At 40.8% G+C, this 27,650-nt stretch overlaps 2 protein-coding genes across 2 annotated transcripts in view; one reads left to right on the top strand and one right to left on the bottom strand.

Annotated features, from left to right (window-relative positions):
• Window positions 1-16,632, bottom strand: part of LOC135547875 (uncharacterized) — a 102,759-nt gene extending 86,127 nt beyond the window's left edge. Inside the window, exon 1 of the mRNA XM_064977091.1 lies at window positions 16,567-16,632. The gene's annotated coding sequence lies outside the window, so the exon portion shown is untranslated. The remainder of the gene's footprint in view (window positions 1-16,566) is intronic.
• A 1,224-nt stretch (window positions 16,633-17,856) lies between these two features.
• On the top strand, window positions 17,857-25,057 carry LOC135548730 (transmembrane protein 218-like). Its single transcript, XM_064978598.1, has 3 exons — window positions 17,857-18,522; window positions 19,060-19,162; window positions 24,421-25,057. Exons 1-3 carry the CDS (start codon window positions 18,413-18,415, stop codon window positions 24,553-24,555), a joined length of 348 nt encoding a protein of 115 aa, XP_064834670.1. The 5' UTR covers window positions 17,857-18,412; the 3' UTR covers window positions 24,556-25,057.
• The last annotated feature ends 2,593 nt before the right edge of the window (window positions 25,058-27,650 follow it).

Here is a 27,650-nt window from a genome sequence, read left to right as displayed (position 1 = left end):
CACACAATGGCGCCTTTTTTGAACCCGCCGTGGCTACTTATAGGTGTCATGTTTCAACTCTGACCTTACGATGGTTGGGGAAGCAGGTTAATTGTTTGGTCACTGTCTTTAGAATGATATGGTGGCAGAGACTGGCGGTTATGTGGTTATGACTCTGGTAAACTCAATGGATCAGCCAATGGCATTATGTTAACGTTCTGACGTGACTAGTCTCACGTGACAGACAAATTGTAAGGACCAACGCCGGAGATGAGAATCAGGTACGGGAAGTCAACATGTAATCAGGCAACAGACAAAGACCAAGACAAGAACAGCGTCAGCACAATGGGTACAAAACGACAAGCAACAATGAATGCTGAAGCAGGGAAAAGTTGTGGGGAACCAGACAGATATAGGCGAGGAAATGACAGAGGTGATTGAGTCCAGGTGATGTGCGTGACGGGGGGAAGGCAGGTGTGCGTAATGATGGTGGCAGGAGCGCGTAATGCAGGGGCGCCTGGCGCCTTCTAGCGCCAGGGATGGGGAGCGGGAGCAGGCGTGACAGAAATTAAATATTTTCGACAGAATAGATTTGGTTCTGGGTGTTTAGATGATGACATGACAGACCCGTACAGGGCCATGTTGGTCCAAACTGTCCAATCAAAGGTGATGAAAGTATTTTGTTACAGTGAGTTGGTGGTGGAGCAGGTTGCAGATAGGTTATAAACAGGTTGCAGTGGGGTTATAAACACACTGTATGTATACATGGTCTCTTATGGCCATTGAAAAGGCATACAGTTGCTCAACAAAGCAGCCAGCAAAAACCTCCACAGTCATCTGGTTATCAGTGTTTTTTGTACTATTCATTGGGGAAAAGCAGGGTTGGGGTCAATTATATTTAAAGGCTCATGAAGTGATTTGAATACAACATTCTGAATTGGAAAAATATTGAAATAAATACCTTCTACTTTTCAGTTTGTTGTGAAGTAATTCGAAATCAATGCATTTTTTTCAATTTATTGAATTGTAATTTCAGTTTACTTTCTGAATTGACTGCCTGTAATTCTAATTGCCCCAAACCCTGGGGAAAATTTACAATTTACCACAATAGAGGGTGAAAAACATTTATGGACTCTGTTTATTCCTGTACAGGATTAATCCAGTCATTCATGACAAGATGAGGACAGTGCAGAGAGATCAAACAGTAGCTTCAATTCTGTTGACGAAAGCTGCTATCAGCAGCTCCAAAATCCCAAAATGTCTTGGTCTGATAGACCTCCACAGAGAACTGTACACTTTCTTCCTAAAAACACGAACATGTCTGCTTTAAAAAGTCAGTTTAGCATTAAGCCACTGGGCCTTAACTTGGAAAGAAGTTCCGAACCTGTATCAAAACCATACAGTTCTTTGCATCGCAACTTCCACAAGCCAGAGCGGAGCTATCAATACATAAAAGATCAAAAGACTCTTTCCTTGTGAATGGAGTGTAGCACATCTGTGATTTAAATCGACTAAGATCTATCTACCAGAAACAAGAATTAAATCATGTCTATCGCTACTTATGCTCCCTGCAGTATTTCTTTAGCATCTTTTTGTATTTGCTGGATCTTCCAAAAAGAAGAAAGTGTAGAGAAAGAAAAAGGTATGATGAAAGACATTGCTATTTAACTGTGTTAAATTTGGATCAGTAACTCTCACTTTTCAGGGACAGCGGGAACAATAGGATCATTAGAAAAGCAAAGCTCATATCGCAGCACATATCCTAACATATTAATTACCCGGCACACAGTTTGAGTCTGTTTATTATGCATGAAATAATCTAATGTGATGACTGCAATAATTATGTGCACACATAATAAGACAAAAGAGTGGTAACAAATTATAGACAAATGATACCAAATGGGATTAGTAGTTGTAGTGAAGAAATGCTCAATGAAAGACTAGGTTGAAAATGAGTACTCCCACCAAATACAGAACATTAGCTACGGTTCTCAATAAGTTGTAGTTAGGGGTTTTGCTAACATTAGGATGACCACATCACAAAAATGTTTAAAATGAAATATCCTTGGAATGTTCTAACATTCACTAAAATGTTCTATACAAAATCTGTAACAATCACCACAGAATGTTCTCATTAGGTTTCTAGGTAATGTAATAACACAATGTACCAGCAATGTTTTCCCATCATAACAAACTTGGATCTGTGAACATTATAGGAATGTCCTGTGCAACCAAACTTAAACATTGTATGAATGTCATCACAACTAAGCATATTACGTGTTTTGGGAACCTATCTCTTGTAAGGTACCCACCCTATTCCCACAACCGAATTAAATGTTTGTCGAATTCCCAAAATGTTCCCACAACACAAAGAAACATTCTGGGAACCTTTAACGAGCAGATGAAATGTGTTCTGGGAACATTCTTGTAACATTGGGTGAATGTTTTTTGCCCCCTAAAATAAACTTTGTAGAATCATCTGCACAACTGAACAGTTTTAATGTTTTGGGAACACACAGTATATTTGAATGATTTCCCCACAATGTTCTCACCAGACTTTTCCGACAACCTAATGAACAATTCTGGGAACCTTTAAAGATAGGATTAAATGTTTTCTAGAAAAGTTCAGGGGAATGTTTTTTGCACCCTAAAAGAAACATAGTAAAATCCTCCGCACAACTAGTTTTGGAATACTGGGAACATATATTTTGTGATGTCCCCACAATGCTCCCACCAGACTGTTTCCACAAACTGGAAACATTCTGGGAATCTTAAAAAAATTAATAAATACGTTCTAGGAACATTCTTGCAACATCAGGCAATTTCTTTATACAAACATTCTGTAATCATCAGCACAACTGGAAAGTTTTTGTGTTATGACAACATTTGCCGCAACCTAATAAATGTTCTGGGAACTTTCACAAAATTTTGTTTTTCTGGGCTGTCTCTACATACTACTATAGATAATGGACTACCAAGCCTGAATTAACGTCTAGAAAATGTCTGTACCACGATACTCGTTCCACAGGGATGCTGGCCCATGTTGTCTCCAATTCTTCCCACAGTTGTGTCAATTTGTCTGGATGTCCTTTGGGTGGTGGACTATTCTTGATACACACGAGAAACTATTGAGCATGAAAAAAGCCAGCAGCATTGCAGTTCATGACACACTCAAACCGGTGCTCCTGCCTACAACCATACCCCGTTCAAAGGCTCTTAAATCACCCACTGAATGGCACACATACACAATCCATGTCTCAATTGTTTCAAAGTTCTTAAAAAATCCTTCTTTAACCTGTCTCCTCCCCTTCATTTATAATTATTGTGGTCCTGTAAGGCTCAGTTAGTAGAGCATGGTGCTTGAGCATGGCGCTTGCACCGCTAGGGTTGTGGGTTTGTTTCCTGGGGCCACCCATATGTAAAATTACTGTAAGTTGCTTTGGATAAAAGCGTCTACTAAAATGGCATTTATTATTATTATATTACTGATTGAAGTGGATTTAACAAAATACGTCAATAAGGGATCATAGATTTCTATTTTATGGAGCAGGTGTTCTTAATGCTTTGTACAGTCAGTGTATATGTAATATTGGGCTTTAAAGGGTTAATTTATTACTATAAAGCAACCCTGATAAGACGTTTTGTTTTTGGTATTTAAAGACAATAGTAAATGTCTATTCATTTTAACATGAAATAGTTCATTTTATTGTATGTTGATAATTACAGAATAACTGGAAAATAGAAACTGAGGCCATTGTTTTAAGACACATAAAGACTTGAGTGGAATCAAAAGTGTTCTCTTTATCTCTTGGTACAATGGGTAACATGTACAATGAAACTACTAGCATCCTTTTGTCGCTAATTGCTCTGTGTGCAGATTCCTTTAGAGTCTGATATGATAATCACAAGAACACACACTACTTCCCAGAGCCTCTGCATCCACTTGATAAATCTGCCATGTTCTTGTTTATTACAATGTGACTTGAAAGGCAACAACTTGATGCCCTGGGCCCCTCAAACGTAACAAATGTGAAAGGACATAAAATAAGAAGTGGCATGTGTTGTTTGGAAAAGCCAGTGGGAAGTTAGATGTGAGTTGAGTCATAAAAACGCAACCATTTCAGAACTGAAATGTGGTTCGCCTAAAACATCTTACAAACACACATCTTTCATTCACAAAAGATGTGTGTGTGTGTGTGTGCCACTGCGAATTCAAGGCATAAAAATCCCCACATCCGTACACAGTCATTTAATTTACCTTTGACTGCATTTAAGGTTTGGATTTCATATTAAATCCCTGACTTTACTACATTTCAAGCCCGAATGAAATTCCTGGACACAAAGTTCAATGGGATATCCATAAACATGTCACTAAGCATTTCCTGTTGAGGAGTGAAAACCTGCACTGTGCAGAAGTTGCCCTAACACACAGATCTCAGATCAGCTTACCGTCCCAAAAGACTAGCCTTATTCATTAGAGGTTATGGATGCAAAACTGACCTTAAATCAGCATTTAGGACCTACAGTACTTCATACTATTTCAAAGAAACCTTCTCCTTAATTACAAATCAACCCGGCCCCCTTGGGCTTCAGCCTTCCGGTGATAAAGGAGCAGGGTCTGACACATGGCTCGGGCTAAACATGATCTTCTTGCAGAAGCATTGAAAGAGCAGCAAGATTCAGACATTCCCAACCTATACTGCAGAGCAACTGGCCAAAACATTACATTTTCACATTAGTCATGTCACAACAAACCTACTTCGATTCTCTACAAGAAATGTTATTTAAAGAGGAATCTTGGAAGAATACTCTGTCTTAACGAGGGAAGCAGCTGAGGAAAATTCCAGACAAAAAAAAAAAAAACTGTAATGAAGAACAGAATCGAGCCGAACTGACTAAAAGTTAAGTGCTAAGGGGTTGACTCTCAATGCAATCCTGTAGCTTTAAAGTTACAGTATAACATCAATGTTTTGGGGTGAGAACAGGAGAGAGAAAAGCAATGACTGGGAATAGAGCAGATATGGCCGTCTGGATGAACTGTGCACTTTCCAAGTTGACAGCTTATCAATTTTGGTTTTAAAAATCCTCGGGCTCCCCCGAGTGGTGCAGAGGTCTAAGGCACTGCATCTTGGTGCTAGAGGTGTCACTACAGACCCTGGTTCGATCCCGGGCTGTATCACAACTGGCCGTGATGGCGAGTCACATAGGGCGCACAATTGGCCCAGCGTCATCCAGGTTAGGGGATGGTTCGGCCGGGGTAGGCCATCATTGTAAAATAAGAATTTGTTCTTAACTGACTTACTTAGTTAAATAAAGGTTAATAAAATAAAGGAAAACTGTGTATGAATAGCCAGCAGTTATCTGATGATGCATTTCTCCAATCTATACAGTAAACCAATGTTAGTTATTGCAGAAAGAGACACACCTTCAAAGGGTATTAACTTCTTTGTTTTAAGATTACGTAACATCATGGGAAAAGGTACACAAACTTCACGTTATACAACAGTATATTTCAGATACTTAAAGGTTGAACAATATGTCAAATAAGGATAGTATCAACTATCAAGTGTAGTGAAAGTCTACACACTCCTTGTACTCGTCACATTTTCTCTGCCTTAAAAATAGTTTCAAATATATTTTTTTCCTCCACCTTTTCAAAGTGAAAGAAAAAATGTCTTCATACCTCAGAGTTAATACTTTGGGCTGAAATTACTGCTGTAAATCATTTTGAAAAAGATTCTACCATATTTTTCCTGTGCTTATCTCCATTCTGTTTCTTTTATCCTGAAGTCCTTAACGATTACAAGCAGATCCAAAACATGATGCAGCCACAACTATGCTTGAAAATATGGAGGGTGGTACTCAGTAATGTGTTGTTCTCACAGGTCAGGGTTTCTTCCTGGAGTGTACTACCTGTGGTTGCCACTGGAAAGCACCCGTGGGTTTCCTCTAGTATCCAGGTGACCCTGATTGGGCTAATTGGGATCACCTGCTGGATGACTAATTAGGTTCCTCTGTGGACTGGGCCAGTTGCTCAGGTCTCATGTTTTGTTCAGTGTTCTCGTGTGCCCTTGCTTTGTTGTTTTGCTATGAAGACCTTAAGTAAATATTCTGGATTTACCCTTAACTCTGCCTGCTGTGGTTCTCTGTGCTTGGGTCCAAGTTTGCACTAGCACTATTGTCACAGTAGACCTGAGCTGCAAAATGGACCCAGCAGAGATTCTTCAATCGTCTGAGGGACACTCCAAGCTCCACCACTTACGGTCGGCTCTCACTAACCATGGAACAATGATTGGTCGCCAGGAGGCGCAACTGAAGACTTTGTCGGAGGATTTAGGAATTCTTGTGTTCACTCTGTAGACGCGACAGACGGGAGCAACTGCTGCTGCACCTGTGGCGGTTTCTAACCCTCCACTTCCTACCAACCCATCATCCTCCTCCCCTCGGGAGCCTCATCTCTCATCACCGGAGCGCTATGAGGGGCATCCAGGGAGGTGTCGTGGGTTCCTGCTCCAATGTTCGCTGGTCTTCGAGCTACAGGCATCAACATTTCCCACCAAGCGTTCCAGAGTGTCATACGTCATCTGCTTGCTCTCAGGACGGGCTCTGGCCTGGGCCATGGCCATCTGGGAGCAGCAATCAGACATTTGTTTCAATTGGCAAAGCTTCACCCAGGAGATGAGGAGGTTTTTTGATCACCCCATCAGTGGCAGAAATGCTACTCAAAGACAGGGCAGCTGGAGCGTAGCTGATTACGCCATTGACTTTCGGATGCTCGCCACTGAGAGCGGTTGGGATATACAGGCACTTCACTCAGTCTTTCTGAACGGACTCAGCGAGGTTCTCAAGAATGAACTGTCTTCCCGGGACAACCCTGACACTCTGGAAGAACTTATCGTTCTGGCCATCCGGATTGACAACCGGCTTCGGGAACATCGTTATGAGAGGACAGAGGGATCCTGAGTTGGTTCCAGTGTTTCGGGCCATGCTGAGGGAGTCGACTCTTCACTGCCGTATGCTGGGCCTGCTTGTCCTGTACCCCTTCAGGGTTCTCAATTCGGCTATGGTCCTCCTTCATATCCTTCAGAGGAGCCGATGCAATTGGGAGGCACCAGACTTTCCGCTCTGGAGAGTCAGATACAGTCTACTGCGGCCAATACGGTACGCACCTTGCTTCTGGACAACCTGTGGTGGGACAAGGAATAGGAAAAGTTGGATATTCCAGCTTTCAAAGACTCTAGGGCTACTGGCTGTTTTCTGAATCGCACATTAGCTTGCCAACAGAGGCTGCCACTCACTAAGCTGGACCCTCCGTTGTCGGTCACTGCACTGGATGGTCTAGCAACTCACCATGCCTATCAAGCTACGAGTTCTGGATGACCATGTGGAGCTTATCCAGTTACATCTGGTGGACTCTCCTGAGCTTCCCCTGGGTCTTGGACATCTGTGGCTTTCCACCCATAATCCTCAAATTGACTGGCCTTTGGGAAGAGTTCTGGGATGGAATCCTTCATGCCAGTTCACCTGCCAGCAACTCTCTCCACACTTTTCCGGTCCTGCTTGTCTGGAGACATCCGATCCTCCTGTTCTGCTGGCTGGGAATGACAAGCCCGATCTTTCCCGCGTACCTTGGGATTATTGGGATTTGGGTCAGGTCTTCAGCAAACAAATGGCCAGAAAACTACCTCCTCACAGGCCCTACGATTGTGCCATTGACCTGTCCGGCACCACTTCACAAAGAGGAGGGCTGTAATTCTCTCTCAGGTCCAGAGACTGCAGCCATGAACAGTTGTATTGAAGTGGTGCTGGCGGCAGATTTTATTTGGCCATCCACTTCACCTGCAGTTGCAGATCTTTTCTCTGTTGGGAAGAAGGATGGGGGATATCGCCCCTGTATCGATTACTGGGGTTTAAATAACATTACAATCAAGAACCGTATCCAGGTGACCCTGATTGGGCTAATTGGGATCACCTGCTGGATGGTTATTTAGGTTCCTCTGTGGACTGGGACAGTTGCTCAAGTCTCATGTTTTGTTAAGTGTTCTCGTGTGCCCTTGCTGTGTTGTTTTGCTATGAAGACCTTAAGTAAATATTCTGGATTTACCCTTACCTCTGCCTGCTGTGTTTCTCTGCACCTGGGTCCAAGTTTGTACTAGCACTATTGTCACAGTTGTACTGGGATTTGCAAATGTTTTGGAATATTTGTACGCGGTACTCTGTTAATTAGAATAGTATTGTGGAGTAACTACAATGTTGTTGTTCCATTTTGTTGATCCATCCTCAGTTTTCTCCTATCACAGCCATTACACTATGTAACTGTTTTAAAGTCAACATTGGCCTCATGGTGAAATCTCTGAAATGTTTCCTTCCTCTCCGGTTAGGAAGGACGCCTGTATCTTTGTAGTGACTGGGTGAATTGATACACCCTCCAAAGTGTAATTAATAACTTCACCAACTTCACTCAAAGGGATATTCAATATCTGCTTTTTTTACCCATCTACCAATAGGTGCCCTTCTTTGCGAGGCATTGGATAGCCTACAGTGCCTAGTCTTTGTGGTTGAATCTGCGTTTGAAATTCACTGCTCGGTTCAGGGGCATTACAGATAATTGTATGTGTGGGGTACAGGGATGAGCTAGTCATTCAAAAATCATCTTAAACACTATTATTGAACACAGAGTGAGTCCATGCAACTGATTGTGTCTTGTTAAGCAATATTTGAAATATTTAGGCTTTCCATGACAAAGGGATTGACTACTTATTGACTCAAGACATTTCAACTTTTCATTTGAAATGAATTTGTATTTTTTTTTTGAAAGAAACATAATTCCACTTTGACATTATGGACTATTGGGTTTAGGCCAGCGACCCAAATCTCAATTTATTCCATTTTAAATTCAGGCTGCAACACAACAAAATGTGGAAAAAGTCAAGGGGGGTGAAGACTTTCAGAAGGCACTGAATATCCATTGTTTTTGTCAAAAGTGCTGAAGATCATTACATTTGGTTGGGAATCATTGATGGACAGCAATATTCAAACCAGGACTGAGTTAGATGTTAGATGAAAACCTGCCTCAGTCTTCTGAATACCTAACCCTGGGATATAGTTATATTTTTCAGTACAACAATAACACATTGTAATGCCAAAGACACACCAGAATGGCTTTCCAAGAGGTGTTGAGTGTTCCCATGGGTCCAGTCTCAATACTAACTTTAAATCTGCTTGAGTTGAACATCGCTGTCCATAACAACATTTTATGAGCTGGTAATACAGTATGTCTACCTAAGCGTTGTGCAGAGATGGTAGAATCTTACAAAAAAAATGTACACCTGTAATTGCTGCCAATGGGGCTTCCACCAAGTATTAACTTTGGGGTGTGAAGACATACACAAGACAGCTTTGTATTTTATCGTTATTAATTTTGAAAATGTTCTATACTTTTTCTTTCCCTTTGAAAATGTGAAGCAGGCTGTGTTGATCTGTTGGGAAAAAATCCAAATGAATCCTTTTTAGATTAAATTTTAAGGCTGCAAAATGTGATAGCTGTGCAAGGGGTGTACTTTCACTAGGCACTGTATATATTTACAAGATGGATTTCGAGAATAGCTTACTTCCATCCCTAAAATAGACTGAGTCAACGAGTTCAGCTTGCACAATGCACAGAACCATAGAATCATTGGCTCAAATTCTAAAAGAGGTAGCTATAGAGGGGCCTAATGTTTTTGCCTATAACCCCTAAATCACCTATGTCAAAGCTGAGAGAAGCTGGAAGCTTTACAGTCTCCCTGCGGCCAAAATGCCTTAATGCATTATATTACAGTGATAAACTGGTACTCCTTAAAGTATTTTGGAGAGTCAAAGTCTAGTAAAACATAAGACATAACATTACCAGGGAGAAATGCACTTCCAGTAGTCGACGTTCATATAAAATCAATGCACTTTTACAGTAAGGGGTTGGACACATTGAGGAAATCATTTGTGGTATTACCACTAAAACTCATTACAATAAATGATTCTGATGTCACCGTTTAAGCAATGCTTTCAGTCCATTGATGCAGTGCTTCTGCTAATAACAAAGCCCATGAGAAAAACTTCCTTGATTTCCTATGTCAGACGTTGCATCTGACTTTTGATAATAAACCTCTATGGACCCCGTAAGGGAGAACAAAAACAACGTGCACAAATAGATTTGCAGGAAGGGAAACTTAAATATCGACTAATGTTAAAAAGCTAGGAGGTGGGGGTACAGAGGGAAAATGTTGTCCTCCAAACCAATGATATCCTGTAGAACAATGCTTTGAGAAATACACAGGAAATATAAATGTCAGAAAGGAATGAGTGATGTCATTCCAATAAACTGTGAAAGATGGCACTTTTTAGGACAAAATAGCACTAAAGCGATTGCATCCATTCAATGGAGCTTTATACTGTTTTTCCAAGTACAGTCTACTACTGTATGGTGCCAATCATCAACATGAGGCAATGGACAAACCGGATTCCATCAAGACAATTTCAGAAGAAACTCCCTATTTTGGCACGTGGCTACAACCACTATGGAGAAACTCTCTCCATGTTGTCTGTGTCTCAGCCAACGTTTTGTAACACAACTGGTCGAAATTTCCAGCCAACTCGACAATGACTCTTCACACCTCAAAACTAATTGAGGGAATATGAATGGTTACTCTAGCTGCAGCTTGAACCTAAAGGGTATAAGATTTTTAAGCAACTTTAGGTTTACCATTTTTGCCCAAACATTTATGTATTTTTTGAGAACGGAGAACACAAATATGCAGCAGCCATAGTAGTTTTACCTCACCCTGCTCAGCTGCTACTAGAATAAAATACATTCTGGATTTAGTGGCAGACTTCATATTTCTCTCTGTAAGTCTGTGTTAATTTATTAGAATTATCTGCATTCCACCAGAGATAAGAATCAAATAAGTTTCAGGTTTGCAGTCCTGTCTTTAAACACAGGATAAATAATAAGCTGCTGTTAATTTATTTAACTTTTGATCCTTGAATAACAATAGTCAATGCAGTCTAAATACAATGTTGATTTTGGTTTGAATAATAACAATAATAGCAACAATAATAACAATAATATTGTAAAGATGTTTACATTTACTTGAAATTAACTTTGTTTTGAATTGTATAATATAACGTTGACTGTAATCTACCAAACTATAATTACCTCCACTTCAGCTAAACACAATTAAAACATCAGCATTCTGTTTTGTGAGTTTAGTTTAGTTTCCAGAATGTCTTCCTGTTGCTACTTCATCATTCTAAAAAAGGGCAATAAAATCAAAGTGCTGATGCTAAAATCATTAGCAAATGACTAAAACCTTTGTTCAATGTTATATTATGCTGTGCTGTTTTATAGTTATACAGATCTCCAACCATGAGGGTTGTCTGGACAACCTCTATAGAACCATATAGATCTGGCCTAGTATTTGGTGATCTGTTGATTTTGGAAAGCATGTAGTTAAAGTCATAGGAACAAAATCTGCTGGTTACTATTCAGCAGTAGTGGCTTTGGAAACATCCTCGAAAACATCTTGGAGAGTTCTAATGCATTTTCATGACCACGTCTATTTTCTGTCCTTCTGCAGACTGAGCAAGTTGCAGCAAAAGATCAGCCAATAGCACATGACACAAACAATATTGAGGATCGTTAAATACGCCCATCGCTCCTCTCGGAGCATAAATCAAGCAAATCCGTTTCCTCTCTGTGTCAGTCCCCGGTGACGGACTTAAAGTAAGAGCGATGCCCATGCTGCATTAGAGGGAGAATGGGGCGAGGGGTAAAGTATAAAAGCATGCAGGGTCCTCCTTACACTGAGCCATCGGAAAGCTAAAGCAGGCCTCGTCATTCCTCAGGAAAGCAATAGGGATCATGTAGGCTTAGTGCCTGGCCGGTGAGGACCTCTGATGTAGGGGCTACAACATGCATCCCAAATGCTCGAGGTGTGCTGTTGTGCTTCACTTTTGAGGCCTGTGCTGCAGAGAAAAAGGCCCAACTTGTTGTGAGCTCCAAAGGGATATGCTGTACCTACCCAGCAGATTAAGGCCTCATGAATTATACCAAACAACATGCATACTTTAGGATCTCTCTCTCTATCGCTTCATCTGACTGCTATCAAGAAGATGAAATGGGCATTTTCAGGGCCGGTTTCAGGCATAAGCGACATACGCGGTGTGATCAAAATAGGGGGGGGGGGGCACTACTCAGTCGGCGTTTCAACTTACTATTGAGAGTAAAAATAGTAGAATACACCAGGTGAAATTTTTCGGAATTTGGTTGTGCATCAGCGGTTTTTCTCTTGTTATGTCAGTCACAGACAGTCACTCAATTATCGATGTTAGCTAACAATTTTTTTGATTGGTAGTTAGTCTTGCCAGCTATCTAAACTTGTAGTTATCATGGCCAAATGGGGGCCCAGATCTCCAGGGGGCCCCCATTGATTTTGTTAGTCATTCTCACTCGGATATCATATTAACATGGCATAAGTCATTACAAAATGTGTAGAATTGCAGGAAATGTTATTTAAATCTGAAAAACATTCTCTCTACCCCATGGCAAATAGGGTAGAATTGCAGGTTACTTTCTGTAAAACTGCAAATTTATTCTCTCTGACCAATGGGAAAATGAGTAGAATTGCTTGAAATATGTTATAAAATTGCAATGTTTCCTCTCCACCCTATGGCAAAATTTGTAGAACTGCAGAAAACGTGCTTTAAAACACTAAGGTATTTTGCCGCGGGATGGGGGTGCCCCAAACAAATCTCGCTTAGGGCCCCCAAAAGAGTAGAGCCGGCCCTGGGACTATTAGAACGAGACCTGAAATACATTGATGATATTCACAGAGAAAATTATGTATTTGTTACTTTGGCAATATGAAGGAGGTGGTATTAGGTGCTACGGCAAGGAAAGAGCAGCCATTTGCATATCGCTTCAATTTTCTAAAACGCTTTATGGCCATACATAAATGCACAAATTGGTTAATAACAGATGCTGTTCTTGCTCTGTTTATTTCATTCATTTAGTGCAACTGAATCACTTTATTAGTGATTATCCTCTAAAAGCTGCAGGAGAGCACAGCATCGCACCTAATAATGTAATTTACCCATAAACTGGGGAATGGGAATATGCAAATAATGTATGGGTGTTCGGTATCTGCAGTTTTGCCCCTGGGCTGCTTGTCCCATGACACAAATCATCAATTAGGATCCCAGCAGGGCTTTGGAGCATCTAAATTGTGTGTGTGTGTGTGTGTGTGTGTGTGTGTGTGTGTGTGTGTGTGTGTGTGTGTGTGTGTGTGTGTGTGTGTGTGTGTGTGTGTGTGTGTGTGTGTGTGTGTGTGTGTGTGTGTGTGTGTGTGTGTGTGAGTGTGTGTGTGCGTGCACGCGTGCACGCGTGTGTGTGTGTGTGAACAGCTTCAATGTGTCTGGAAATCTATTGGAGGGATGCAGCACCTTTCTTCCACGTAAAATTCCATAATTTGGTGTTTTGTTGATGGTGGTGGTAAACGCTGTCTTAGGCTCCGCTCCAGAATCTCCCATAAGTGTTAAATTGGGTTGAGATCTGGTCACTGATCTCCATGGCATATGGTTTACATCATGCTCATCAAACCATTCAGTTACCACTCGTGCCCTGTGGATGGGGGCATTGTCCTCCTATGGAGGCATACCCATGGTAGCCAAAATAATGGCTTGTCCAGCATTTTTATACATAACCCTATGCATGATGGGATGTTAATTGCTTCATTAACTCAGGAATCACACCTGTGTGGAAGCACCTGCTTTCAATATACTTTGTATCCCTTATTTACTCAAGTGTTTCCATTATTTTGGCAGTTATCTTTACAGCGCATATATTATATGTCATGTCTAGTTACTTGGCATGTACATTAATTAATTTCTAACACCATTAAAAAATAAGATGCAGATTCAGATAGTTGGGAGGGGGACTGATGGCAACCTCAGTTGCAGGATGGAATGGGAAGGGATGGGAGGTTTGTTTTCTTCAAGTGTGGGGAGGGGGTCTTCTGGGTTGGATGGAAAGGGGTGGGAGGGAGGATACGGCGGGTGGATGGCGACTGGGGGAGGGGGGGGTTGGGGTTATCTTTGTATACATTTTTTGTATTGTTTTTTTTGTACCTGTAAACCGCCCTCTGAAAAAAAAAGACAAAACAAAACAAATTGTTTATGTCAGATGCAGGGTTTTACGAAAAGAATGCCTCAACTACTTTGACTAAATGAAATAATAACAGATGTCCAAACATTGCAAATGGATACATATTGAACTCATTAGAATGGCATGACATGATAGTGAATCAGAACTCCCTATGCCTTTTTATACATTGAAATTCCGTGAGGGAAAGACAAAAAAAGCTTAACTCTTTATAATCTACATGGCAATAAATTGAGGATACATGACTGAAGTGAATTCCAAATTATGTGGAAACACTTTGAGTGTGTTCTTGTCAAATGCCTAGCCCACTAAAAGCCCAATTCTGGAATAAACAAGTCATCTAAAATAGAAAGTAGCGACTGGGCAATGAATCGTGCCACACAAAGAGAGCCAATGTTCAGTCTGGAGAGGTCTTGCATGGTATGCCTCAGGATTGAAAAGCAAACATTGGAGTCACTGTGATGCTGACAGCCACAAGCGATTCACCTTAGACAAATCACCCTCTGTATCCCTATTTAAAATATAGAAATAATAAAGTGCCAAACTGAATCTATTTTTTGATAGACATGGATTACATGCTGACAAGGGCAATGACATGTATATTACAGTACATTATATTACGCAATTTCAGAATAATGCAAACCAAATCACTTATGGGAAAATTCATTTTAAAAAAGTATAATCAAATCCAATAAGATAAAATCTAAAAGGTCCAATGCAGTCGTTTTTATCTCAATATCAAAAAATGAGCGGTAACAATGAAGTACCTTGTGATTGTTTTCAATTAAAATAGTAAAAAATAAACAAAAATAGCTTCTTATCAAAGAGCAATTTCTCAAGCAAGAATTTTGCTAAGACTGTCTGGGAGTTGTCTGAGTGGGGAGGGGAAAACTGAAAACTAGCTGTTATTGGCAGAGAGGTTTGCACCGCTCTTTCTTATTGGTCTATTAACTTTACAGCATGCCGATGTCACCAGACAGGCAAAAATTCCGTCCCACCAAAACAGGCTGAAATTTCAGGCCATCTTTTCAAACAGCTCTTATATTAAAAGGGCACAGTACTATTCCAACCTCAGTGTGGAAACATATATAGAAAACACGGGTATAGAAAATATGGAAAAAAACACATTTTTTATTGCACTGGACCTTTAAAAACGTTTTGCCATGCTCAGGCTATTACAAGATTTGACTGACAAATCATTACCAGTCTACCTGCTTAACTATGGCATTTGTATTTTAGACCAATTACAAATGATTAGGCTACAAAGACTGACTAGCATCCCACTGGGCACACGCTGGTTTAATCAACGTTGCCTCCACTTAATTTCATTGAAATTACGTTGAAACAATGTGGAATAGACATTGAAGTGATGTCTGTACCCAGTGGGATAAAGCTTCACCACCATATGTGCCATAAATGCAAAATAATGCACCCCATTGGTCTTCACTGAAATATACTTTTAATGTAGCCCATTTGACACACATAAACCATTTTGTTGACATCCTTTCATACACTTATATTTCTTTCACATACATTAGCAGTTATTTACAGTGGATTTTGGATAGCCTGTAAGTGGTGCAAGTTAGTCGTAGACTATTGCTTACTTTACCTAACATAGTCTGACAGCAAATCGTTTGTTTGCCTTAAACAAGAGGACACATTAGTTCCACCTATAGCCCATCAATAACAAAACGCTTATGAGAAGGATATGACCAGATACAATGCAATTTCAAGACAATCATCCAGGTGCAAAATCAATGAAGAATATACTGCAAAATCAATTAAGAATATACAAATCCATATACATGAAAAAGGCCTGTCATATAGGCTATGTCAGTCAAAACATATTTGCCAATACAATTAATTAAACCAACAAATAGAAAAATGCATAATAACTTATTAATAAATCATTATTCAATAAGCATGATACATTGTCACGCGTGGAAAGCGCGTTCACGTGCGCAGTGTCTAAAATTGTCTTGTGCAGTCCTTCGATTATTCTCTCAAACCAAAACATTGTTCTATTCTCCATATCCCATACAAACACCTCGCAAAACGTGCCCTAAATGCCATTAACAGAAACATAACCAACATATTTTATTAATCCATACGCTGCATCAAAAAAAAAACATCCAGTCTTCCCATCCAGTACAAAAATGTATCTCTCTTCTCTGTTTCTTTCTTTTCCTCTCCTCCCTCCCTTTCACACACGTTCTCCCTCCTCCCCTCTCTCCCTGTCTATCTTGCTCTATCTCTCTCCCGCTCTCTCTCCCTAGCATGGCCCTGTCTGTATGAATAATGTGCTGCCTTTTGTAATGAGGGCGAGGGGGAAAAAAGACGCTGGAGTGTTAGCCTGCTCCATGCTCTGACATTGAAAATGAATGACAGCTTACCTGAATGCCAATCTTCATCAGACTGACACTAGGCTGACAACACAGCCTATACTCCCTTGCACAAACTGTGACGTCTGCCATGTAAGACCCCTCCCACCCCCCACACACCACCCCACCCCTCCCCTCCCCTCTGGCTCCTCGTATCCCCCCTCCCATCACCTCCACTACTCTCCCTCCAGTATTACCACACAAACCCCAGCACTGCGCATCTATTCAAATTGTGGAGTCTGCCGCCCCCCTGTCGGCTCATATTAAAAATTACCGTCAGACAAGCAACTGATATGCTACATTCATTGGAAACATTAGCAAACATTCCAGTTATCCAGTTATGAGGATGGATACATTCTGTCACTTTCCAATGATGCAGTGATATAAAGTACTTAAGTAAAAATACTTAATTAAGTCGTTTTTTGGGGGGTATCTGTACTTTACTTTATGATTTATATAAAGTAAACGTTTACTTTTACTACACTATATTCCTAAAGAAAATAATGTACTTTTTACTCCATACATTTTCCCTGACACCCAAAAGTACCAGTTACATTTGTAATGCTTAGCAGGATACCTATCAAGAGAACATCCCTGGTCATCATCTCTACTGCCTATGAACTGGCGGACTCACTAAACACAAATTATTCTTTAGTATAAATAATGTCTAGTTGTTGGAGTGTGCCGCTGGCTAAAATCATTTTTAAAAAGTACTGTCTGGTTTACTTAATATAAGGATTTTTAAATGATCCATACTTTTACTTTTGATAGTTATGTATGTTTAAAACTTTTATTCGAGTAGTCTTTTACTGGGTGCCTTTCACGTTTACTTTTTACTTCATTTTCTATTAAGGTATCTTAGTGTGACAATTGGATACTTTTTTCACCACTGCAATGATAACACAGCAGTTAAAAAAGTGCTTTATTTATCAAATTATTCACAAAGATCTATAATCCCAATATTATAGTGGCAATAGGCGGCAGGTAGCCTAGTGGCTAGAGCGTTGGGCCAATAACTGAAAGGTTGCTAGATCGAATCCGCGAGCAGACAAGGAAAAAAATTGTCGTTCTGCTGTTGAACAATTAATAATAATTAATAAAAATCTTATTAGCTGTAAGATCAGTGACTGGCTAAGTGTCTGAAAAGCATTCCAGTTGACCACTGATAAAATCAACATCACGTTAGTTGGATTTATTGTGGTTAAAGCATCATTGTTTGTTGTTTATGGCAACCAAGAGAGCGTACACAATTTCAGATGCTCCTTCTTCTTGAAATACACTACACTTCCCAGCACTCTATTCGGTTTTAGTAACAACCACTTTGCCAGGCTGCTTCTATCCTATGAAATTGAAGTTTATTTGCAACCATTGGATCCAGCTGGTAGTTGTTATACAGTTTGCACGCAGGCGATAGTACAGAAGTGATTTCGTGCAAGTTCTGTTTGCGTTCAGAAATCATTTTTTTGGTGTTGAGCGGTCTCAAACTTTGAGTTATTTGGTAAGAAAGTTATTGAATCAGCACGCGCTCACAGGCCTGGATGTTGTGTTGAGTGTACGAGTTAGCTGTTTAGCTAGCTAGGTAGCTAACTTTACTGTCATCAGCGGGTGCAAAATGCGACGTCTAGAGTTCTAAACGACGCAATTCGCATTCTAGGGTGCAACTTGTTTTGCAGAAACTCAATTTAACGCAACTAGCTTTGCTTGAGCTGAACAACAGCGCTAGCTAACGCATATAGCTACGTTAGCTAGCTAGCACACTTGAATCTCCTCAAGACGTGACTGTGAACAGCTAACTAGCTCGCTTGAATCTCCTCAAGATGACTGTGAGCAGCTAGCTAGGTTAACCCTTTGGTGAAGAATGGCTGGCACGGTAATGGGCGTGGGCACTGGGGTTTTCCTCATTGCTCTTATCTGGATTGTGGCTCTCGTGCTCGGGATGATCCTTTTGAGAGCTACTGGACCAACTAAGTAAGTTACCGGTAGTTGTGAATACATACACGCATGCAGGCTTAGCTAAATAGGCTGTCTCAACACAGTTTTTACACATTATCTTGTGCAGACATGATTCCACACTGTACATTTGCATTGCCCCGAATAGCCTGCTTCTACAACCGCCATGCCAAGAGGTGAAATCACAGGTTCATAGGTGTATGCTTCACTGGCTGTTCCACATCAAATCCCTGGCTTACACTTTTGTGGTTTATACTGTACATTATTATGTATTTCAGAGGGATTATAATGTATTTCAGAGATTATATCAAATAGTTAGGCCCTACATGTTTTATACAGATGTATGAATTGATTCACTAAAACGTGTAAAAGGGAGTTAGTTTACTGGTTATACATATTTGATTGGGCTGATTGATGTTGATTGCAATGACCTTGGTCTATTTTGCGTTAGTCCTAAAGAACACACGATCAAGTGATTGATTACCAGGCAAAATATTTGAAGAATACAATTTGACCCCATATGATATTAATGATATCTGTGTTGTTTTTTAACAGGTTAGGCGTCATCCCTGTCTTCCTGTTGGCCTTCATTGCCACTCTTATCCTGGTGTTCTTCCCCCGCAGCTCAGAGACTCCGTCACCATTCAAAGACATCGAGGTAAGCAAAAAACTGTAATGCACACACACACACAAGCATGTGCATATGTACTCCAGCATAGAGGCAGCCAGCTGCAGAAGGCTCTTGGGTGTCAAAGTTTCAGTGGGAGCCACTGGTGTAATGTGTTTTCTAATATTGATACTCAACTAGGGATGGGCATTTCAGATTTTTACTTGAGTACTCGACTGAAAACCCCCCCATATATTTTTAGAACACAAGGCCCACACTGGAAAGAAATATGTGTGCATTTATCTATAGGCCTATGCGCAACAATGGCTAATTTGTTATAACCATTATAGATAACAAATCCTAATTCATTTTTGCAGACAAGACACTCTTATTTCCCGAGCCCTTATCACAGTCTAGACACCTATTTTATAGTTTAAAAAAAAAAGTAATATAATAGAATAAAATATAATATTTTTCCAAATGAAAAAAGTTGCCTCTGCGAAGTGATGAGCATCTCACGTCTGGAACAGTTATTCTCAGTGATCATTTGAAACGGGGCTCTATTTGGCGAGTTGAAAGCCTATTTTCTTCAGGGTTACAAAACAAAATCTGTATTTTTTGATATTCCGATGTTCAATTTAGTTTATTCTGCCTGTTCTTTGGAATTTTCTAAACGGATTAACAATTTCACATTGAATACTGCAGGGTGATGAATTACAATCACGACATCTGTTTGAGTAGGTCTAGGCTGAATGATTCTGATAAATATACTCTTTGTGTTTATCGAACTAATGTTTTTGCGTAGTTTCATTTTTGGAACCTGTCTATGTTTAGTGGTGTTATAGCTTAGGCTAAACAATTCTAAACGGCACTAGCGGTTCACAAAGGAGCCAAAGTGGAAAATAGACGGGACACAATCGTTCCAAAACTGCAACACATATCAGTCCATTTTGAATTTGTGATAAAACTGTTGTCATTTTGCAAGGAATGTTGCTTGTGTATCCCATCAGCTGGATACAGTTTTATATGCATCTATTTCTGTAGCTTGTGTGCGCATGCAATTGAGTGAATGAGACGCGGAGGGAAAGGGAATTTAGGGAGAAGAACTGTGTGATGCTGGGCTATTTATTTTTTGGGGTGTGCCCCGTAAATGCACATGTGCAAATAGAACACTAGAGTCAACGCAAATTAGCTTACTCTTCAAGACAACAAGTTGATGCTGTTGCTATGCAACCTCTTGCTAGCTAGTTTAGCATAACAAATTACTAGTTAGACATTTTACAACTTTGTGTGTGTTCCTAAATTCAATGTGAAGTGCCAGTGTGCGCTCGTAAATTCAGAGCGTTGTCAGATTGTCTCTTTTGTAAATTCAGAGTGTTTCACTCTCGGGGCGCACACGGGACGCTTGGGCCAAGAGGTAGAGTTGATTTGAGCATTCTGAATTTATAACAGCAGTCAAGGACCCAAGCTAACGTTGGCTAGCTTGCTAGCTACTTCCAGGCACAAATGAGACCACACTGATAATTTTACTCGCCCTAGCAGAGCTGGGTAGGCTGTTTTTATGTTTTCCAAAGCTTGGTGACTGTAACTGTGCTGCTGGCAACAATTTAAATATGCTTTTTTGCCAACGTTTACTGGCACCGGCCATATTCAACGAGTGTTGAGCACTCGTAAATTCATTATTCTGGGCTCTAGTACACTCAGACGAGAGTGCTCTGAAATCGGAGTAAATAGCCAGAGCGAATTTACGAAAGCACCCAAATGTCCATTGAGAATGCACAACGACTATACCATTTAGCTAAGCAAAGAATGACAGGAATAATCAAGTCAATAAACGTTGGGTAGTTAGATAGCCTATAGTTAATATACTGGCAAGTTTGATGTATAAGTAGCCAACTAACATACCAGTACTTACTGCTGTAATGATATGCTATGTGGTTCGTAAGGACAGTGTAGCTAACAAATTGTCAGCCAACATAACGTGTAAGGTAACTTATTTGAAAAGTCATTACTTTATTACATTGCTCAACATTTTCTTAATATTTGTTATAATTAGTTAATGCAATTAATTTGTATCCACTCTCGTTGTACTTCGGCTGCATATTTTCCACCATTTTCTTCAAATCTGAAAACGATGTGAAGCCATGCAAATTTCCTGAAGAATTGCATTATGGGTCCCAAGGTACGGAAATAGTGTCCTTTGTGAGTATACTTCATATTTTTGCAAATTTAGTACCTCATCTGGTAACTTTTGGTATACTGACTATATCCATACTATGACCAATAAGCATACTATATACTCAATTCATGTCACAAATAGTATGGTTAGTATGAGTATTCAAGCACAGCTACAGACATCTGCCCCATTGAATCATGCGCATAATTTTTGTGTCATTATTAGCTAACCCATCTATGAAGGTCTATGGAATATGAATAGCGTATTGCGCTCATCAAATGATTCCCCTGAACAACACAGAGGGATTTGTCCCAAACAAGTAAACTGCAACCCATTTTGTTTTTGTGATGGTGGCATTTGTTTTGTGGCTCATGTACATTATGTAGGCCAAGCAGAGTGGCCTGTTGGCACTGGCTGCAGAGCTGCAGTCAGAACATGTGGCGGTGTGTTTGTCATAAAGACCTGGTCTGGTTTATCTCTCCCCAAAGGCAGCGCAGCACAGACAGACCACAGCGCTTGCCTTTCCTGCTGCGCTGTCTGTGCATGGGAAAACCAGAAGTACAAAGAGGCATTGGCTGGTGTCTCATAGGGTTGCAAAATTACGGGAACTTTCCATAAATTCCCTGGTTTTCCAGAAACTCTGGTTGGACGACTCTGGATTTCCTGCTTATTCCCTCTCGATTCCAGAACACCTCCAACTGGGATTTCGGAAATACCAGGGAATTTATTGAAATTTGCAACCTAGTCTCAAATGACACCCTATTCCCTATTTAGTGGACTACTTTTGATAAGGCTTTGGTCAAAAGTACTGCACTATATAGGTAATAGGGTGCCATTTGGGCCATAGACATGGTTCTGTGCCTGTTTTCCTGTTAGTTTAGGCCAATATGCAAGGTCAGCTGACACACAGACCCGATGAATCAGGCAATATATTTTCGACGATGTATTCATTATGGATTCTGTTTTTTATGTGAATAAATTCACTATTTGCTGCTCTGTCATACTTTAAAAATCTATTTTTCCACAGAAAAGTGTTAATGTATTTAGGTTTATGTAGTGAAATATTCATTGACTTTTAAATTAGTTTCAAATCTTAGGCATGTGTATAAAAATAAAAAAACAACAAAAAAACATATTTTTATTGATTTTAAAAGGTGATTGGTGGAGTGCATAATTTCTAGGCCATATTAAAATAAACAAGCTTAGCTAAAATAGTTTTAATTCGGCTGATTGCACATTGTAATTAGTTGTCAATAGTCTACAACTGGTGTACTAGACGATTATTACATCAAAAACCATACAGTTCGGAATGATGTAGCCCAAGCCTATTGAAACACACAAGGGCAGACCTATTACACATGCAATTTGCTTGTAGAAGGTGGTCTTATAGAAGAGGCTCAACCAGTTATTCCTTACCACAGAGATCCTATTAAATTATATGTGACTTACCTCTGAATAACTAGCTACTGTGTGTGTGTTACTAAGAGATTGTGTGTGTGTGACCAACCACAATAATGTGTGAATGTGTATGCATGTGTCTGTGTGTGTGTGTGTAAGAAACGGCTAACCTCTTGCTGTTAAACAAAAACAAAATATCACAGTGCCAATTAGACCGGCCCCAGACAGGACCTCCGTACCGAACGGCTCGATGCCACATTAATAAAACATGGGCCCCAGCTCTGGGCTCCGCTTGCTGGCTAATTGGCAAATTAGAAAATGAGATGCGTTAAATGAGAGAACACTGCATCCGCCAGAGACAATGCCCCCCACCCCTGCCCCGAAGCTCCCACCAAGGCCCCAGTATCCTATCTTTAGTCAGCAGTAGGTTGTTACCGCCTCATAATATTTGGCATCTGTACGGTGGAGCAGGTCTTCAGGGAGTTGGGTCTCTTGGTTAGTCATCTCTTCCACTCCTCCCCCCAGGTCCTTGTGTTTTGTTCCAACAGGCCTCGCAGTAAAACCAACAACTGTCCAAGTGTAACCTTGTATCTAAGTCATAAGGGCCCCCAGTTAACACACACACACACACACTGGCTGGAAATTGTATTGACCAAGATGATGGAACACAGTACTATTGACTCTTCTGTGACTTAGTGAATTATGTATTATATTAAATGAATCATATTAAGTGTAGTTAGTGTCTCTTTGAGGAAGGTTGGTCATATTGCATTCAATCATTTTTTTGTGATTTGAATCATTTGTATTTTTGCCATTGTTTCAACTTACCTAAGTGTTTAGTTTTTTGAGCCATTTCAAGTGGATGATGTAACAAGTGATCATATTGTATACATTGAGAGTGATCATTATCTTTTAAAATAAGGCCTGTTATTACTCACATCATTATTGCCAAGTCTCTTGCCCTATCATGTCCATTTATTGAACGTGCCCTATCATGTCCATTTATTGAACGAGGCCATGTTTGCTTGAGTTCAATATAGTTACTGCCTGAAACGTGTACATTTATAGAGCAACATGGGTCATGATCTACTAAGTCAAGTCAGACACTGTAATGCATTTACCAAAGTCCATGTTAACATTTGGCTTAAACATTTGGCCACTAGTGAAGTAAATGTGAGGAGAGAAGCCTGCCTTGCCTTCTCATTTCCCTCCAGCACTGATTACAGTGGCTCACTTGTGACATCTGTTGGAAGAAAGAGGAATTAGGATAATTAAAACACAAGTTACCCATTTATCAGATATACACAAACCATCATCGATCCTAGCTAACTCATTCATCATCCATTTGGACTTTGATCTACACTGAACCAAAATATAAAGGGAACATGTAAAGTGTTGAGGGGGGGGGGCTCATAATATGAGAAGAGTACTGTTAGTTTGGCTTAGTCTGTAATAAAGCCCTTTTGTAGTGAATAACTAATTCTGATTGGTTGGGTCTGGCTCCCCAGTGGGTGGGCCTATGCCCTCCCAGGTCCACCCATGGCTGTGCCCCTGTCCAGTCGTGAAATCCATAGTTTAGCGTCTCATTTATTTATTTCAATTGACTGATTTCCTTATACGAGCTGTAACTCAGCAAAATCTTTGAAATTGTTGCATGTTGTGTTTTATAATTTTGTTCGGTATATTTGGTTAACCAATGAATGAACATAACAACCCTATCTCTCTACTCCCACAGATCGTAGACACTTTCTTCATCGGCCGATATGTCCTGTTGTCAGTGGCCAGTGTGGGCTTCCTGGTTGCTCTGTTTGGCCTGCTGCCACTGCATTTCCTGGAAGCCGTCTATGCCAAGCCCTTGAGAACACATTAGAGCGGAGGGGCCAGGCCAAGTTGACTCGCTAGACTGGTGGCCAGGGCCGTATGTGCAGCACTGGAGATGAGAAAAGGCCAACTAAGAGGGGCCCTAGTTAAATGGAGCACCGGACAAGTTGGCACCTGAACCAAAACACAGGCAGAGCCAATGTTTTCTCTGTGGTCAACTGTTGTGTTTGTTGTTGGGGGGAGTTTTGGGCCAACCATCATTAAAGATAGGCTAAAATGTTGCCTGGTATCTCACCCTGACATAGATTATATGTTTTGATGTTTTGTATATAGATAGTTATTAGTTTGAATTGTAGTGGTGGGGTAGCAGTTGCATTAACGGAATGGATGTATCTCTTGGACCTCTAAAGTTCAGAGGATAAGACTTATAGCTGTCATTTAACTGTATGTATATTTTTGACGTTCGCTTTTTTTTTACTGAACTTGTATATATTTTTTAACAATACAAATATTTTACAAGACAACTTTATTAAACATTTCATTGTTGGTTATCCCGCCTACTGAAAACGAATTCCTTCGAGCAAAATCATCCAGCATCAAAATGCCACTAAAGAACTCAGGCCTAGTCCTGCTGAAGCAGGCCCTGTTAAGGATATGCATAGCGCTGTTTGTCTACGTTCAGATGCAGCCAGGTGTCTCTTTGAGTGACTTTGGTTAATTAAGATATCTTCTTTGATTACACTTCTCATAGCTGTCTGATTCATGAAGCCTCTCAAGTCAGTCAAGTAAATTGAATGAAGAGAGACCTGTCAGTAGCAATGCTGTGACATACTATGATGTGAAGTAGTAGCCCTCTCACATAGTTAAATGGAGTGAGCGTGTTCATTAACTCCAGATGCATCCTGTGTTCTGTCACATTTGCCGGCATTTAAACCAGATAGATTGGATCTGCACTCGACTACATTGAAATGTAAATTTTTCAACTGACTGATGCCGTCTTTCTTGGTCTCATACCCCCAAACAATAAAACAAAGTGGGAAAGCACAAATTCTGGTTTTGCTGTTGTCCCACAAAAAAACTTAATGCAGCATTTATTTCCTTTAACAATGGGCGCTATTGTTTTTAAGCTATTTTGTCATTTCAACTCTCAGATAAAATTGCATAAATGCTCATCAGAAGTGTGCATTGTGTAGCTAGCGTTCACACGCATCTTCACTAATCCTAAAATGAGATGTAATCTCCAGGACAACATACGGTATATCAAGTTTCCCTATATTATTCAGACTGCAACGAATGTGATACTGGGGGGCCAGGCCTGTAGAAGTATCGTCAAAGACATCACAAAAAAATATATATATTCTAAAAGGTACCCTTCACAAGCAGTAGGGGTACAGCAGGGGTATATTATTGGTAACATAGCACCATGACACTAACATGTTTCCTTTTGCCCCATAGAGGATAGTAAGTAACCTATAAGATGTAAGATGGATGTCTGCTCTTATTTATGTCATCAATCATTTATCTCTAATCATACCATTCTGTTGCACAGTGGCGTGGTTAGGATAGTATCACCAATGATTCCACAGAGTATGATGCTTTTTGCAATCTAGGGGCTCAATTTCCACTGCTCAGCCCCTCTCTTGGCTCCTTGCAGCTCCCTTGCAGTGCAAAGCCCGACGGGACGTGCAGTGAAATTCCAACCAGGATGATGAAAGAGAATCTAATGAATCAAAACCAATCCTATTAGTTCCGGCCCACATCTCCACACAGTGGCCTTTTCTACACGGTCAGGCCCATCCACCACCACAGGTCCCTCTCACACAGTCTTGGAAATGGGTGGTGCAGCCTGGCATGGGATGGATCTGAGATCATTCAACACAAGGGGTATAGGTGGGGGTGTGTGGGGGGGCTCCTTGCCTGTAATCGAGCATGTGATTACCATGAAACATGATCTTCGCCATAGAGTGGTATAATGTTTTGAAGCATAGTGACACTTGTTGGATAGGATTTACCTGGGAGGTGTAGAAAAGTAATGTGGCCTATGCGTTGAAATGTTAGCAGAGACTAGTTTATTTGCAAATGTGTGGGGGTTGTCGTTGAAATGTACCTTTTGAAATGTTTTTCCTGCAACAACAGTTGATATTTCAAGGTCGCCATGCAGCAGATGCCACCGATTACCACATCTTTCAGCTGCCTCAGGCTCCAAATCTGACAGTTTAGGGCCTGCGCAAGACGCACGCCCAAAGTTCTTTGCTCCAGCCAATCCAACTCTTTCTCACTCTTTCTTTTGCTTTATTCCTTTTTTTATTATCATTTCTGTTACCAAACTCCGTCTCTAGGGAGTGGGAAAATGGGCAGAACAAAGCGTCTGGGGGTTTGAAGCTCTTTTGGAACCTCGATCCAGAGCCTTTGTGCAGCAGCCAGCTGGACATACAAAGAGATGGGGGGGGGGGGGGGCTGGAGAGAGAGAAAAAGAGAGGGAGATAGAGATGTGGGGGCAAAGAGGTGTGCAAAGCCCAGGATGTGGGAGTGGTGCTTGGTTTTGAAGCAGGGGAGGGGAAAAAGGAGGGGAAGGGGAGTGTGCTCCTCACTAGAGCCTGTTTTGAGATGCATTGAAGCAGAACTCCTGCCTTGCCCCCCCCCGCACCCTATCCTTCATCCTCCGTTCCTGGTGTAATATGGCCAGTGTCATCAAGCCTTTCCACTCTTACCCAACCTAACCCTGAAGATCCTCTATCAGTGCTCCAACATCCTGACCCATGGCTAGAGCATCCCTTCCAAGCTGTTTGACAGGAGACAAGAGCCAATGGTTTAGCACTGCCGGTATTGATGATGGATCTTTGATCCACTCGGCTGGCAAGTTTTCAGCAGGCCTCCGTTGCCAATTTGTTATAGGTTTCAAAAGTATACATTTTTTGTTGAGGGCTTATACAGGGGACAACCCCACAAAAAATGGTTGAACTGGTTCTAAATCCCTCAAAGCCTGAATTTGATTAAGGCTCCCTGTCCAACGAGTGGAACTGGGAACATCCAAACCTCCAGTGAGTCCCCTCACTACCCTGGCTTGGCTGGCTGCTTCACCATAGCTGGGAAATTAGTTGTTTTGGGGGGTAGAAATTTGCTTGGTGCAGGGTTGCCCTGGCA

Source organism: Oncorhynchus masou, chromosome 11 (genome assembly GCF_036934945.1).
Source record: "Oncorhynchus masou masou isolate Uvic2021 chromosome 11, UVic_Omas_1.1, whole genome shotgun sequence".
Taxonomy (NCBI): Eukaryota; Metazoa; Chordata; class Actinopteri; order Salmoniformes; family Salmonidae; genus Oncorhynchus; species Oncorhynchus masou.
Note: the sequence above shows the minus strand (reverse complement) of the source record. Positions and strands in the feature narration are given on the sequence as shown.